We start from the raw sequence: 17,038 nt of genomic DNA, 5'->3' as shown, positions 1-17,038 counted from the left end.
GGATGGGGGAGGGGGTATGGGCATTGCTGTTTGTGCCAGTTGCAGAGCCCATCATTTTGGATTCATTGTGACCCTCAGTTACCACTTCCTTCCAATGAGCCCCAGGTCTATGCTGCCCCCTTGTATGAACTCCCTGCTCCCATCATTCCCCTTTAGCCGGTCTGCTTCATTGATTTCTGTGGGAATGGTGGGCAGCACCACATGGCAGCATTGATCCTCTGGCAGGATCAGGCCCTTAATTGTCTTAAATGGAAAGCTCTCTGGCATCATCTAAGCTGTTCAGGGTAGAGCCATCTGGCTGGCTCCTCCAGTCCTCTCTTTCTCCACTTTGTAAAGCTGTAGAAGTATGAGTTATGGTTGCTTCTCGCTTAATTAGTACTGTCTGGAAATGCATCCACTGTGAAACCTTCATTGGGTCTCTCTGGGCCTAAGCATAGGTGAGTGTGCATGTGAGAGACAGGTCTGGATGGCGGTAATATACCCTCTAATGTCCTTAAAACAGTGACTGTGTTAGAGATGGCTCACAGGGCTGGAAGGTAGCTATTGCAAGTTAAGGGCAGCTGTGGAATGAATAGGTTCAGCAAAGGAATAAGGAGCAATGGGTTTACTGCAGTGTGATCCAAGGCGATAGGCTCAAGGGATGATGGTGACATCTTAAACTATGGCACAAGACAGGAGTTCCAAGAATGCACCTAGGGCTTGACCCTGCAACCTTTACTCATGCGAGTAATTGAGCTGAAGCTAACGGGACTATTCTCATGAGTAAGGGCTGGAGGATGGGCTTGTGGTTCAAGTCCAGGACTGGGACACGAGATATGTTGAAGCAGGTTTCAAATAACTGGGACTTGCATGACCCAGGTCTAGTCTGAATGGTCTCTACATTCCCATTCAGTTTGGGAACAGCTTTCACTGCCTGCGACCAGCCTATAAATATCCCTTCCTAGATAGCTGTGTAGGAGTCCTTGCACCTCACCCAGTCAGCATGTATTGGACAATGCTTTCACTTGTTGGGCTGCAGCATGCTCTCTTGGTCAGTGGGGGCGAAGTTCCCCCCTGTACAGAGCACCAGCACAACTGCCACTTGCATCCCACCAAAGTCCTGGCAATAGGACTTACATGGCTTTGTGCTTCCGTATGCTTTACGGGGGAATTTAGCCCTGACCCTGTACCTAGGGCATCTTCCCCAGATCACACTCCATTTGGCTTGTACCATCCTACTTCAGGCATCATTGGGCTTTCCCTTGTTTCCTCACTGTTTGCTTGCCCCCACCTCAGTGCCTTTATTACTTAAATTCTGTCTCTGGCAAGAGCCTGCTCTGCATAGATCCCTCTGGGTAAATAGAGCCCTTTCAACGTTCTCTGAACAAAGTCAGGCAGTACAATGGTTGCCCTTGCAGGACATCTTGTTCAGAGACGCACTGTGCGATTGTCTCCCCAGGCTGCCGCACATGCATGGAAAGCAGGCGTTTGTCAATACTTGTTTGTTCTGAAGAGCGTAACCCTTCAGATTCTGCCACTGAGTTGACTAAACCTAGGCTGTAAACATGCAAGCAGTGCTCGCCTCTGGGGCTGCTGATTTGCAGCATCCAGAGACAAATGGGCTCCCAGGTTTTTCTAATTCAGCTCAGGGAGACAGCTAAAATCTCATCCTTGATGTCTTCCACTGTTTCCTTCCAGAAGTGGCTTTGAGAGGGGACTGAATTTATCTGAGTCCTTTCGTAATTTCTCTTCCCATCATGTCTGTTCTGCGTGTTTGTGTGTGTACATGTGCAATCATGCTCATCTAGATGTTACAGAAGATAAGCATCAAACCTGGTCTGATCTGTAGTGCACCTCCCTCTGGGCCTTGCCTGTAGATGTGCGAACCTAATCTCAACTGGGAGGCATCACTCTCTTTTTCAAGAGATGCTGCTGAATTGAACCTCAAAAGGTTCTATTCACAGTGTATTATACCACCCAACAATGATGCTACTTTAATTGAAGTGAAGGCTCGTGAGAGTCCAGAGGAGAGCAACAAAAATGATAAAAGGTTTAGAAAACCAGACCTGTGAGGAAAGGTTTAAAAAAAAAACCAAAACCCTGGCCATGTTTAGTCTTGAGCAAAGAAGACTGAAGGGGGGACGTAAGTCTTCCAATACGTTAAGGGTTGTTATAAAGAGGACAGTGATTGCTGATCTTCATGTCCACTAAAAGTATGACAAGAAGTAATGGGGTTATTTTGCAGCCAGGGAGATTTAGGTTAGATATTAGGAAAAACTTGCTAACTATACCAGTAGTTAAGGGCTGGAATAGGTTTCCAAGGGAGGTTGTGGAATCCCCGTCATTGGAGGTTTCTGCTAAGAACAGGCTGGCCAAACACCTGTCGGGGTGGTCTAGGTTTACTTGGTCCTGCCTCAGTGTGGGGAGCTGGACCTGACTTCTCGAGGTCCCTTTGAGCCCTACATTTCTGTGAGTTTGGGGTGGGTGATAATGGCTGAAGATAGGGAGCTTAGTATGAAGTCTGCATGGAGTGTATTTGACGGTCCCTGCTCCAGCACAAACATGTTCCAAAGGGAAGGATTCTATTTGTTTGGAGGTTGTGTCTGTTCGTTCAGAACAGGTTTCCTGTCTCTACCTTGCATCTGGCCTACAGCTCGGGGTTTAGTGTCCCCATGAGACTGTCAGTGCTCTTTGGAGAGGCAGGATTATGTTCCCAACAATGCAGCTTTTCATCAGCCCCAGAAAAGACAGATTCTTTAGGTTCCATCATTGACAAGGGCACAGGAATAACTTCACAGGGAACCAGAGACTTTAAGGGCAGGAAAGATCATGCCTCCATCCTTCTAAACAGCAAGGGCTTCTTCTCTGCACTATGTTTCAGTCCATTTTTAATATCCCCGGCAATGAGGCTCCCTCCATGTCCCTTGGAGGCTCTTAAATTCACTATTGTTTTAAATGTCCTTTGCGAGATAGTGTCTCAAGTGGTTAGAGCTGCAAGCCAGGACTCCTGGCATTTAGTTTTATCTATGCCACAGATCCTCTGGAAGAAGGCAAGTCACTGCTTTCTGCGCAGGTGCCTAGCTGTTCCCCATCACTGCAATCCCTATGCACGTCTCGTACATTAACAAAATTATCCTCGTGGGGGTAGGGGGAAGGGTCATTATCCCTATTGTGTGTATATATAGGGAAACTGAGGCACAGATGAAGAGACTTGCCAATGGTCACATAGGGAGACTGTGGCACAAGCAAGAATTGAACCTGCATCTTGAGTCTCAAATCAGTGCTTTCCTCACAGGACCCTCCTTCCTTCCTTTACGCCTGTCTCCTCCACTATTAAATGGGTATCGTAACACCACCTTTACCGCCATGACATGAGGCCTGCTTAACATTTGCAAAGGGCTTTGGAAACCTGAGCAGAAGTGTTTTTTTAGTTTCACCCCTTCACTGCTAGTTCTACACCCCCTATGAACCTACCCCCCCCACCTCCTTGGAACTCACTTGCAGACATGTAGTTACTGTTCTGAGATGATTTGTTGCCTTGCGCTCCTGGAAGCTCTTGTGGTACAAGACATGATGATCCCCTTCCTCCTCATTCACTAGTTGCCGTGCCAGAGGGTCCCTTGTTCAGCCTCTCTTTTGAGGTACATATACTGCACCCATCACCATGGTATAGGGGCACCTATTCTCTCCCCCCACCTGTTTCGTAAGGTCTTCTGTTTTATCTTGCATTCATTTGCACAGACTGGTGTATTGAGGTCAAGGGGGCAGGTTGTCATCTTGGCCATTTGGCACAGACCTAAATCCCATAGCAAAGAACCCAGCAAATGAGGTTTGTACATAAGACTGCAGGCAGACCAGGCTGAATGCTGTTTCAATCCAGCTGCTTCATTACTTCCTTCTCTGTGGCAGGTTCTAGCTACAGCACCAAGCGCTACCCTGAAATGAACACTACCTTTTAAGAAGGCATGAGGGCCCGTTTGTTAACCGACATGATGTTGTCTCTGGATTCCTCTCCTCTAAGGTTGTCAATTTTGATTGGACGTATTCCTGGAGGTGTCATCACATGATGTAATCTTTAACTAAAGATTAATCTTTCATTCCTGGAGACTCCAGAACAATCCTGGAGGGTTGACAACTCTCTCCTCCTCCCCCTGAAACCTACCTGCATTAAGAGGCACCAAGCAGCCAGTGAAAGGGGCTGCACAATAAACATGGGGGACTAGTTCCTGTGGATAAGGGCTGCCATTAGCATGTGTGTAATGCAAAAGGGCAAGTGCCTTCAGCTCTTCAGGTCTCTCACTGTAATTAACATTCATGAGATTAGCACTGGGAAATCCCCAGTCTGAGGGTCTGGATGAAAAGCAGAAGGTGCAGCAGAGAGGGAGCATGCTCCTGCCAGCAGAGCGGAGACAAGACAAGGGATAAATTGCTGCAAAACCTCATCCTATTTGTTCGGAGTTTACTAGGTAGCCAGACTTCTAAACTGCCCCTCATCTGAGAACCACGTTTGTAGTACCTCATTCCAAATGTTATTCCATTTCCCATCAATGGTGACTCACAAAATGGAGGCTACCCTGAATATCACTGGATGCTAATTCTCCTCTACAGTTTAGTTTCCAGAAATCTAGTCTTCCTAGCTCTGTTGCTAACACACCATGTGACACTGCACAAGCTCTGCCCCCATGCCTCAGTTTTCCCATCTGTAAATGGGGATGATGATGCTGACCCATCTTTGTGAAGCGCTTTGAGACCTGTGGATGAAAAGCAGATTTTAAAACCTTGGCTGTAACCCTTATTTGCTACTTTGTTCCTTGCATGAAGCCTTTGCCACAATGAGGTCTCAGCAGGAATAATTAGTATAACTGCGCATATGCATATTTGCTAGCATCTTTACCTGAGACTCTCCAAAGCACTTTGCTAGCCACCCTGCAATGCAAGGCTTATCCCCTTGTACAGTTGGGCAAATGGAGGCATACAGAGGTTAAAGTATGTGGCCAAGGTCACAAAGGGAGCCTGAAGTGGAGCTGGGAACAGAACCCAGCCTTCCTGGCTTTCATTTATAGTGCCTTGCTTCTCTGTGTCCACTGGCCTTTACCTGCTTCAGAACACCCAGGTCTGGTGCTGCAGTGCACGCAGAGGTCTTGCTGGGGACTGTCCAGAGTCCCTGCACGTTGCATATGTGGTTTAAGTAGTTGGGACTGAACACTGTGTGTGAGTTAGCAACTGTCAGAGCGGGTGTCCTCTCCCCTCCCACACCACTCCACGCACTCACTGTGCCCTTCTCTCTCCTTGCCCCCAGATGCGCACCACCAGGAAGGTGTCGGTGTGGCCGGTGGCCTTTGTGGGTGGCTTGCGCTACGAGTCACCCAAAGTGAATGCAGCGGGGAAGGTGTATGGCTGGAAGACTGTTTTTGACCCCCACCGCCCGTTTGCCATCGACATGGCGGGCTTTGCTGTGAACCTCAGGCTGATACTCCAGCGATCTCAGGCTTACTTCAAACTGCGAGGAGTGAAGGGTGGCTACCAAGAGAGCAGCCTTCTCCGGGAATTAGTGACCTTGAATGACCTTGAGCCGAAAGCTGCCAATTGCACTAAGGTATGGACTCTTTCTGGTACATGGACCCACTCTTCTGCATCTATCACTAATCACAATTGCAAGGAAATGCAGAAACTTGAAAAGGGAGCATAGGAACTGCCATATAGGATTAGATCTGTTGTCTAACCAGGCCAGTATCCCATCTCCCATCCCTCAGGGTTAGCCCAATGCCCATCCAGTCCAATATCCTGTCTCATGCAGTTGCTGGTACCAGATGCTTCAAGGAAAGACACAACCTGCTCTCCCTCCACTTCCCCCCATAAATGGGTTATGAAGTAAAATACATAGTGGGGAAGTTTCATCTTAAGCTCAGGGCCTTAGTGCCTCGCTTCTGCCCTGAGTGTGAGGGTTTATCCCCTTTATAAATGTCTCTGCTAGTTATGGTTACTCTACATGACATCCTTACTGTTTACATGAATATCTAATTTTTTTTGGTCTCAATGTCCTGTGACAGTGAGTTCTACAGATGAATTATGCATTGTGTGGAAGAGCATTTCCTATATGAAATGTGCTGCCTTGCAGTTTCATTTTCATGTATAGTAGAGAACACCAAAGTGAATTTGCAGCTATGCTCCCGCTTCTCAAAAGATGTTGCAGGAAAGCATTGGTTTTAGAGAGGTGAGGAGGAAAAGAATAATGTCCTGCATTATGCTGGGAAGCAAACAGGCATCCATGTGGGGTGTAGTGGTACAGATGGGATCCAGGGCAGAGCTAAAGAGGCATGAAGCAGAGTTGACTGGGACGTTTGCATCAGACAGTCCATCTGCTCTGCTCACCCTCTCTGCTGCTCTGCCTAACAAGAACATGACAGTGACAATGTGTCCTAAGAGCAGAGGGAGGTCAGAAGTGAGATCTAATGCTAGGGTGAATGGGGGGAGAAGGCATGTTGTGTAGAACGCACTCCAGATTGATTCCCTCTTAGAACGGTAAACGGACAGGGTGTAGCAGGCAAGGGAATCCAATGTCAGGCCAAAGTTTCCTTGCAAATGCTTCGAGCCTGAAGCTGGCGCAGCAATGGCTATGCTGCCTCTAGAAATACACACAGAAGAGCAGCTTTTGATGTGACGGTAGCTGTCAGAGTAAGGCATCGTGCTGGAAAGCTGGGGCGAGAGCAAGGCCAGCTGCGGTGGGACATGCTGTCAGGACTTTGTTTCCAGACAAGGGGGAGGTCGTGTTCCTTGAGTCAGACAGGAGACAACTTCTGTGCTATGGGCCAGGAACTGAAGAGGTTACAGCAGCTGAGATTAGGAGCGGGCTGTTTTCTCTGTGACAAGGCAGTGGAGATATCACAGGGACTCGGTTTTGAGCCGGATGCACTGTGATCCTGACCAACTCTTGGCACTTCGGGTGTCCTGCTTTGTGTCTCTGCTTCCAGCTGCCACCAGCCTCCCTTCAGCAATTATCACATAACTCATCGGCCCAGCATGAGGTAGACAGAGACCAAATTCAGCAGAGGCAGAGCTCAGAGAATTCTACACAACAAGCGAGGGCACGACAGCAGAGATGCCTCCCCTTCTAAACACAGGAGCTGAGCAGTCTGTATGCCTGGAGAGTGGTGATAGCAGGGTTTAGGGTAGCTAAGAAGGGGCAATGCATGCTTGGAAACTTGACCTTGTTAATGGGAACGGCTCTGCGGTGACCTCTTGCGGGGGTGGGTGGAAGGAGAGTAATTTAAGCTGTGCTGAGACCCTCAGCATCACCACTGGTGGGTGTAGGCTTGTTCAGAATCCAGCCCTGAGAGGAATGATGGTTCAGGGGTTAGGGCACCAGCCTGTGATCCCAGAGATCTGGGCTCCATTGCCTGCTCTGCCACAGACTTCCTGTCTGACCTTGGAAAGTGAAGGGGATAAAATGAGTGGCAGTTGGGCACCTAAAGGCCTTTGAGGATTGTGGCCTTAGCGTGTGTGCCTCAGTTTCCCATCTGTAAAATAGTACTTTTCTCAGCTTCACAGAGGTGTTGAGGATTAATACACTAAGGATTGTGAATCTCTCCGATATGATGGTTAATGAGGGCTAGACAGGCACACAGGTAGACAGCCCTTTACCTGATGCCTCCTTAGATGTCCCGTGTGCTGTGCTGGTATTCATTTTTAACGCTCTCAACTCAAATACACAAACTGAAGCGCCTGCAAAAAGCATATTTACTGGCCAATAAATAAGTCCTGTGTTGCTCTCCTTGGCTTAATACCTGCCTGAAAGAGTGGGAACGAAAAGATGATGATCTTAACTGTGGGCACTGCAGGAATTTCTAGACAAAAGGAGGCAGCCAGCCCTGAAATCCCTGCCAGGAGCTGCAAATGCGGAGAGGAAAAAATGAAAAGAGAGCTTTCTCCATGGAGATGGGGGGAGATGTGCTTCTCTGGGAGAGGCAGACTTTTGTTTTGAATGATTTGGGTAGCAATTTATCAGTCACATTTAATTAAACGCCCACGTTCTGCCCCTTCTCCTGTCTCTCAGCTGCATTATGCACCGGGCTCCAACCTCAGGCTAAATCTGTGTGTTTGAGACTGTTTGGGTGATGCGGGTGAAGGAAGCCAGCCAGCCAGCTGCCTAGTGTTGGACAGGGATGTTTTGCTGCTGCTGCTTCTGAGAGGATTAGAGAGAGGCCGAGTATTTCTGGACAGAGAGAGCTAGTATTAGATGCCACAGTAAGTGTGACCAGCTACCACCAAGGCTACAGACTAGGAAGGATGGGGTTGATGGGCAAGAGCGGAGCTTCCTCACCAGCATCTGTGGAAGAACAACACTGCAGCTGTTGCAGGATTTGTGCTGGCTCTTTGAAGAGAAATAAATCCCTTCCCTTCGTAAGATGGAGAATCTGGGTGAACCCTGGTTCTCGCCATGTATTTTCCAAGATGCAGAAAGGAACTGGCTCTTTTTGGTCACAGATCTGATGTAGCTCAAACTGGCCCTAGGACAGAGCGACTCCAGCAGGATTCCACTGATGAAAGCAGGAGGCGAGAGGGGCTCCTGGGGAATAACTTCCTTCCTTCCTTCCTTGTCAGATTTCCTGTGATAAAGTGTGTGCACTGAATGCAGTGCAGATGGAGGGGGAGATCAGATGGGCAAACTCCATTTGTATTTATTCTCTCTCTCTCTGTGAGCTGAGCAAGTATCTGCTAGGACAGGTTTACTCTCCCTTTCTGCTTGAGTTATTCCCCAGTGTTTGGGACGCCAGTCTTACAGGGCTGCACTTGTTTGGATTGATTGCAGATGTTCCTAGGGCAGGGGCTGTTCGATACTCTAGCTGCCATTGGTCACACAAGGTCACATGCTCTTGCTTCTGGTGCCAGACTGGCTAAGCCTGACTTAATAATCAGGAGGAAAAGGCCTGAGGAAGCCCCTGAGGCTGTGACTCTAAGGCAGTGGTTGCAGATAAGCAGAATTTAGAGGAATTTAGGCTTTGTATGGGGGACATGTTCAGATTTCAGCCATCAGCACCAGTGCAGTCTCCGAGTTCACATAGGGTTAAACTGCTGTCACCTGCACCAGGGCAGCTTATCCCAGTTATGAGCAGGGCAAAACTCTGGTGCAACTAGTGCCTTTGCTTAACTGCACTAGGGGGTTTGTGCTGGTGCAGTTACACCAGTGGCTGGGCTGGTATTAACGCCCTAGCATAGACAAAGCCTTATTTTAACCCTTTTTCTTTTCTGGGCCACACATGCTTTGTTTGAAGCTTCAACCCTTGGTCCCATTAGGGCTTCTCTGAGCCTTACTGGATGGGGAAGGGCATAAATCTTGATGGTAAAGTAACTATGGTCATAGCTATAGTAGCTACTGTTTGAGCTTTGCCTGGTTTATTTGCCTCTGGTCAGGGTTTAGAGAATCCCCCTGCTATGTCAAGCAACATCCCAACCACTAAACTATCCCCCTTTCAATGCAGCTAGGTCCTCTGATTCTTAAACTCAGTTACTGCCTCGGTTTAAATGCTGCAGCCATGTGTAACAGGAGATATAGCTGCAAGTTATCATGAGTGAATCCCATGAGAGGTATTAAAGGGGGGACACCTGTGATTTGTAAAGTACTGTTCAAAGCGCTCATTGTGCCGTTACAGACAAGTCTTTTTGCTGTGAGCACGGTAATAATACAAATGTGAAAATAAGTTTTGAGACATGAGGGCAGACTTTAAAAGGCCTGTAGAACTACTGTATTAATAACACAGGTTGTATTTTTATGTATGATCCAAACCTTGTATATAGCAATGGAAATGCATTGTCCTCAAAGTTACAGACAGTTGGCTGAGAAATGAAAAGCTGTTTCTGTATTTGATGGTTGCTCTGTACTAGGTGATAATTCCAGTGACCTTACTGAAGAGCATGGTGTAAAGACTTAAGTAAGAGTTGTACAAAGCACTGTATATTATTTTTAGAAGCCCCTTGCAATCAGAGACAGGGAGCTCAATTTCAGTATTTACCTTGATGAAAAAGTATTATAGAAATGACCCCAAGCTCTGTGCTGTTGCGATTGCAGGGGGCTGGCGTAAAAGGCAAAGTTTTACAAAAAGGTTCCATTCTCTGGGTGGGGAAAGCAGCCCAGTCCAGGTTCTTTCCAGTTGTTGGAGGCAAACAGCTCTATTAATGTTGCAGAGAGAGATTCATCTCTGCTGCAAGTGTTGTGCCTGCTTAAACCAGAACTGAATTTAGCCTGCAGGCTTAACTGGAAGGCTGTGAGTAACAGAGAGCTGAGTATTTAACCACAGGCAAGAGGAACGTGCTGAGTTCATCCTTGGGAAGCAATACCATGCTCTTGCAGGTCTAAGGAAAAGCAAGCCAGCACCTTTGAGTACAAAAGATGGATCATGGAAGCTTGGATTAAACATGCAGTGTATTGTCATAGCAACAAGAGGGGAGCCCTTTCAAGGTAAGAAATATCAATGCAAACTGGGTTAGAAAAGCGGGAAGCTGTAGCTCTGAAGGGACCCAACTGCTACCATAATGCAGGTGCTAGGAGCAGAGGGATAAGCAGTAACCTTTATTTTAGTGTGGGTACAGACTGTAAACCAGCTTCCAGCTCTGTCTGCTTAGACATTTTAATAGAGTGACTAGAAATCTTGTGTGAGACAAATTCCCCAAATTAAAAATGTTTCTTGAATACATTTCTCCTTTGTGAAAGTTTTGATTTAAAGATTTTTCCTTCCCCTGCCACTTTTACAGAGGAAAGCCCCAACAACTATCATTTTCATTAATACAGTCAGAATCTGACAATTTTGAAATTGTTCCCTTAACTATATTTTATCCAGTTCTACATTGTATACCACACTGAGATCAGTGCAGAACTGTTTCCCAGTACTGTTTAGCTGGCCACTATGAATTGGCTCAAATTGGGTTAGAGGCTTTAACAGCAGCAGACTAATATGCTTTGTCTGGCTAGTGAAAGTAGGGCTAAACAATATTAAACTGGATTAATAGGTCTTTAAACACCCCCCCCAAATGCAAGTAATGGCCCACTGCCTAAGACAGTGTAGAGAAGTGGAGGAACAGCATTCTCTGGCTTGGTCACTGCGCAGTAGCAACACCTCAGTGTCTGTCTACACTGCAGTCACATGGTATGACTGCAGCTCCGGCCCTTGAGCAGCAGCAGCGTGCACTAATGCCCCTTGAGCACTTAAGGTGGACTTGTACCTCACCCCACTGAAGCATGTGCAGCTGCAGCTTGACCTCTATGAGCTGTACCTGAATTAGCTCACTAAAAATAGTGAGTATGCACAGTGTGGGCTTCAACAGTGCCTATATAGCTGGTGCTGAAGCCCATGCTGTGGCATACTCACTTCCAGAGCAGGCAGGTATACCCGAGCTGTGATTTTGATGGCCAAATGAACAGCGCAGAACATGAGGGGCTGATCGGTGTGAAATTTAACCCATTGGTCCCTAGTGTTTCCAGAGGATTTGATTTTCAGCAGGGTTACTCAGTGCATGCACCCCAAAATGTGCAAAGCAGACATCGGGCACTGAGGGCTATCTCTCTCTGTGAGCCAGTGTGAGAATCAGAAAAGAAAGGGAAGAGATCCCTAAGCAACAGTCACCCAGTCTCTTGGGGATGCTTTAGAAGAATAAATGGATAGTAGACTCCAGCTGTTGCTGACAGAAAAGCTCCCACTAGGAAGTGAGAGCCCCTCCAGTTCTGCTTTTTCAAAGGTACAGATGGCTTCAGTCCATGTAGATGGTGGCCTGAACTGATGACTCAATGTTTCCTTCCTGTTATACCTAGTAGTTACAAGGAGTGTACAGAGCAACAAGGTGCCTTTCTATTTTCAGCCCAGCTATCTGTTGTACAGGGAGTGGATGATGCTGTTGCAGTGGCTTGATATGCAGCCACCACGGATATGCCTATGGTGCAGCAGGAGTATAATAATTACTAGCTCAGATAGATATACATGCAGTAGATTTGATTAAGTGACCATGATAAAAATGGGGCAGTAGCCACAGGCTGCGGCTTCAGCGAGCTGCCCAAATGCACACCTAGGGTCTTGAGACAGGATTAGGCCCTGGTGCTAGCCTCTGCATAGTGACTACACTTCTGTTTTTAGCCTGCTAGCTCAAAGTCACCACCTACACACCTACCTGAGCTGGAAATTACATCTCTAGCTGCAGCCTTGACACTTTGAGTTGGGGTGGGGGAGCGTTTGTCTCTGTAAACACAAACAAGAATTTTGATTCCATAGTGATGAAACAGCCCAAAATCAGTGCAAAGGATGATAAGTCTTTAGTGGAGGTTGGTTGATAAATAGATAGAAGGAGCAGGTTAATGGCCTGAGACAGTATCCTGTCAAATGGGTAATTTTTGCACATGGTGCATTTCAGAGGCCACAGGCAAATCTGCCTAAGGCTGTGAATGCACCATTACACTCTAGGGTATGTGGTTAAATAGCACTATTGGTTTAATGTGCAAGAATATTTGTTAGCATAATGCAGAGATGCAGCTAATGACTTCTGTGGGCTTGGTTCAGATTCTAGTCTGGCACACAAGGACGGAAAAACCCGTGCTGGTGAATGAGGGAAAGAAAGGCTTCACAGATCCCAACGTGGAAATCTGATGCTGCATGGCTGAGCGGAGATCAAACAGGTACACCCTCCCGTAGCTACCCAGAGGGAGGAGAGGACTGAGAGAAAAGAATGAGCACTGGAGAAATTTTTCAAGGAACGTGCTCTCTGAAAGCCAAGTTTGAGAGAGTAGAAAGTATGGGGTGGTGAAAGTAAAAAAACCCTGAAGCTAGAAGGAAATGGAGAGTATAGTGCTGAAACAGGGAAAGGTTTAGAAGAAAACTTTACAATGAGGGTTTGTACACAAGGCAACTTACTGCATGGCAAGCCATGTTAATGTATAGCACACCACCTTGCCATGCAGTAAAAGATCCTGTGGCCCCTGCTACAGTACAGTGAAGTCCCACTAAGCTGCACTCTGGGCATTTCAAAGACTGCATGCTCCATTGGGACACCGTGGCAGCCTGCACTGTTACTGCAGTTGCTATATACAGCTGCTTTTTGTAGAGAGGACATCACTTTCTGGGCCTGTCACATACTCCTTTTGCCAACACCCAAAAAACCATGTTCTCAGACAGGCTTGGGTCAGCTCCAAAGGACAGCTGCAGGGAGGCCAAGGGCTAACCTACCCACTGGTTGTCTTTCCTTTGCAGAAGATTCTCTCATCCTGCAGGCTCCTCTCTACAGCAGCCAGCCAGACACACAAGCAGCTGCCAGGACGGCTCCTGACTTCCAAGTGTAAGAAAAACAAGCAAGTTCGAACAACAAACCATACCTGCACTGCTCAGACTCTCCCTATCTTCCTCCTGGACTCTGAACAGAACCGGGCCCTCTGGAGACAGAGGAACAGCACAGACCTCACCTTCAGTACAAGGTGCAAAGCCTGCAGGATGCTTGAACTGGAAGGAGCATGTGCAGGGCACAATGCACTTGGGAAGAGGCCCACCTGGAGCTGGTTTCACAGGGTGTCATAGCAAGGATGAGAAGCACCACAAGGAGTGACACCTTCTTCTGGAGACACATATACCCTGTGTCTGTGTGCAACAGCCTCAGCAGCTCTCTGGCTGTGGAGAGGACACCTTTGCCCTTAATTTTGAACCTAGGTTATTCAGTATTTATTACACTGCACAAGACTGGGTTTTGGGGAGGGAGAAAAGCAAGGCAGGTAAGAGCTAACCACCAAGTATCTCTGCTCTTTCCAACTTGTCCCCCTTTCATCAGCTCTATGGCTTGGAGGGTGGTCTGACATACCTCTGTGTATTGATTTGTTTACAGCACCTGTGACCATGTTCACTGTCCATGCTAAACTAATTGGAGATGGGTCCTAATCCTCCATCTCAGGCCTATCTCTAGTGCTAACCTGACTGAGCCAAGCTTTAGGTGTCGGGCTCCCTGAAGTGCGCACCTACCTCCAAGAAGCGTTTTTTTAACAATATGGGAGGGAACCACTCAGCATTTCACTGAATGCTGCTGTTGTCTCCAACTCCTACCCTAGGTCTAATTTCCACTGATTCCTTCTTTACAGTGATCAAACAGACCCACTTCCCACCTTCTTGAGTACATTTAGTGTCGATATATCCCATTTCAAGGCCACATCATGCTACCAATAAAAAGCCACTGAAGCAGTTCCATACCTGCTATTACTGGTGTGCTCTATAGCTCCCCTGACAGTGTCTCACTGTTACACCAACACCTGACTCCACAAAGGGTGGAGTGAAAAGAAATAATCTGAACAAAATAACCCAAACAACTTCAAATACCTGAAACCATTGTGGTGCAAAGCTTCTTCCTGCAGGAGAAAGGTACTTGGGTGGGGTTTTTTGACTGTTCTGTGTAAGGTTGTGAAGCACAGTCTCTATGGTGATGCTTCTGTGTCTGAGATGCTGACACACAAAAGGAAGTTAAATCAGTTCCTGTCCACCCCCTTTTAAAAATGGTTTTCCTAGATTGCTGCTTAGGTCTGGTAAGACTAAAAAAATCTAATCAATCTCCCATTCTTTTGGAAAAGTCTGAAGCACAATTTTACATGTGAATTAAGGGAAAAATGTAATTCTGTAAAGAGACTCACTTATTTTTTTAACCCTTAACAGTATAAAAAAATACATGTAGAATATTTCTTGCAGAGTATTAGCTTCAGTGGGCAGAAATCACTCATTGGACTAATGCCAAATCTATATTTCCTAATATTTAAAAAAAAATTGTTTGTTGTATTTATCAAAACAATCACTGGGGAAAAAAGTTACCTTCTTTAGCTGATAAGGTTCTTTAGTTTCCAATCATGGAAGCCTTGCTACATAGCTTCTGTGAAAACCTTCCTTTGTATTCAATGGCTGAAATCCAAACTGGATAGCAATGATTTTATGCAACTGGTATCCACTTGCATTTTGGGAACAGCCATTGTTAGCTCATGTTAAACAGTGGTGCTCTGCATCAAAGCAGGTTTATTCCACTATTATTCAAGCCTCCCAAGTGCAGCCCTCAGGCTGTGAACAAAGAGGTATTTTCAAAAGGGATACAAAGTTTTCATGATATTCAAGTTGTTTTCAACTGATGTCCTAGCTGCATGTCTGTTTGTTTATTCTAATAACCCTGCTGGATTGCAGCCTTCCATTCTCTGTAGGGGAAAAACTCCTGGTGAAATGCAAAGGACTAAGTCCTACAGACAACCCTGCAAATGCAAATATGCTCCACTCTCCTCAAAAAGTCAGCTACAGGAGCCAGGCCTTTCCAGGTGGTGTGGCGGTTATTGCCAGGAAAGCTGAGCTACAGATGCTGCAGCGAGACAGGCACTGATTGGGACGGAGGATGGAGTGTATTACAGCTGCACTGTCTGTTCTCAGTTTTAATTGAACTGTATTTAATTTGTTAAATAAAATTAAATATGGTTTTTAATGGTTAAAATTCCCTTGAAATTGATTGTTACTGCCATTGCCAGGTGGTTATGGTAGTGAGGTCTTACTGCTCTATCTAAATGGGGTTAAACTGCTCCCATAAGTACTGACCTGACTCCTCTAGGTCAGAGGACATGTTGGTTGCAGGAGAGATGAGCAGCTCTTGGACACAGCCAATTCTACACTGACAGCTACAGCATGGGAGTTTGAGGGTATTTAAACCATCTTCCTGTACCTTAAGTAGGAAAAAGAAGGTGAGCAGGTTTTCAGAGTTAGCAATGGCTCTTTTCAATATCTGAAATATTGCATTGAACATTTCTGCAACATATGACCTATCAAACAGGGAACCCATCTGGAGATTGTCAGGGTGGGGAGTTATAACAATCCCCACCCTGCTTCTTTCCCAGGATCCCTTATTCCGTTTATATCAGTTTTAAAACATCTGGGTCCTGTTCACACATAGGAGGACATTTTTCTCCTTTCAAGGCTAAATAATGCTAACCTTACTTATGCACCTTTCCCCCTGAGGTCAATGGGGAGCTGTGGGCATGTGGCTAAGTAATACACAGACTGTAAAGCAGTGGGCTCCTTATCCATTCCCCCTTCTGAACCTGCTCTTTGGAAGGTTCATAATTTGCCTGAACTGGAACCTTAGGTTGACACAACAGTCCTGCTCTGGCGGAGCTGACAGAGGAGAAACACAGGTAACATTAGAAATTGTTTGGGTCTTTTTTCCACAGAAGAGAACCTTAGAATATTAAAAATTAACTGTTAACATCCAATCAGGATTCCAAAAACTGAACAAACAAAGCCCCTTCTCTACACAAAAAGGCTGTTTCAATTGTGCCTGAAAGCTCAGCACAGCATTCCTATGTATCCCAGAAATTCTCTCCCCTTTTAATCAAACAAGAGATGCCCCCATAGAGTGCGTTAATCTCGGGCAGGGGCTGGGCTCAGCTCAGATAGTTCCCTTCCCCACAACACCCTATTTTACTCCTTATCCCTGGATTGTCCATTACATCACAGCCACTGATCCAATTTGGAGAGCTCGATGTCCTGGGAGAAATTGATGGACTCACCTCTCAGGGTGCTCCAAGTCTATCTCCTAAACTTGTTGCCAGGGAGCAAATCCTTTACACTGGTCTAACAGAAATTAACAAACCAGTCTGTACTTGGACTGATGCGTCCCCACACATACACCAAGGAATATCCAAGATGAACCCAACGGGAGGCAGTTCTCCTGCTCAGTCCATATAGTGGGTCCTTCCTAGATAAGGCATATCTACAGACTGTATGATCCGGCCTGCAGTGCGCTCTTCAAAAACGATAATCTAGGGAATAAAGAGATTAGGGGTGGGAGGTGGGAAATCCCTTTAAAATGACAATCACTGCTCTTTCCAATGGGGAAATATTTTGGGACTTGAAGATCAAGCCTGAGTTTTGGGGGAGGATGCTCCCATTGAAGGGAATGTCATCAATATACCGTCCCAGTACGTACCCAAACTCCCATCACTTGACATCCTGGGCTGTATTAAGACTTCACAGCAGTGAAGAGTAAACACCAATCCCAAGTCAGGTGGTCTTGCTTTTTA

At 46.5% G+C, this 17,038-nt stretch overlaps 2 protein-coding genes across 10 annotated transcripts in view; one reads left to right on the top strand and one right to left on the bottom strand.

Annotated features, from left to right (window-relative positions):
* The window catches only part of B3GAT1 (beta-1,3-glucuronyltransferase 1), an 80,013-nt gene extending 64,557 nt beyond the window's left edge, over positions 1-15,456 (top strand). For 5 of the 8 annotated variants that reach the window (XM_073321095.1, XM_073321094.1, XM_073321099.1 and 2 more), the window contains 2 exons: positions 5,279-5,575; positions 13,209-15,456. In XM_073321095.1, the coding sequence (XP_073177196.1) occupies positions 5,279-5,575; positions 13,209-13,529 (618 nt within the window). In that variant the 3' untranslated portion in view covers positions 13,530-15,456. Of the gene's footprint in view, positions 1-5,278; positions 5,576-6,950; positions 12,638-13,208 lie in introns of those variants that run through there. The other 3 variants (XR_012155944.1, XM_073321100.1, XM_073321098.1) reach the window with 3 other exon arrangements.
* The window catches only part of GLB1L2 (galactosidase beta 1 like 2), a 54,961-nt gene continuing 48,304 nt past the window's right edge, over positions 10,382-17,038 (bottom strand). For both annotated transcript variants that reach the window (XM_073321090.1, XM_073321091.1), the window contains exon 19: positions 10,382-16,777. In XM_073321090.1, the coding sequence (XP_073177191.1) occupies positions 16,691-16,777 (87 nt within the window). In that variant the 3' untranslated portion in view covers positions 10,382-16,690. The remainder of the gene's footprint in view (positions 16,778-17,038) is intronic.

Source organism: Lepidochelys kempii, chromosome 22 (genome assembly GCF_965140265.1).
Source record: "Lepidochelys kempii isolate rLepKem1 chromosome 22, rLepKem1.hap2, whole genome shotgun sequence".
Taxonomy (NCBI): domain Eukaryota; kingdom Metazoa; phylum Chordata; order Testudines; family Cheloniidae; genus Lepidochelys; species Lepidochelys kempii.
The sequence above is the reverse complement of the archived record's forward strand: the minus strand, read 5'-3'. Positions and strand labels throughout refer to the sequence as shown.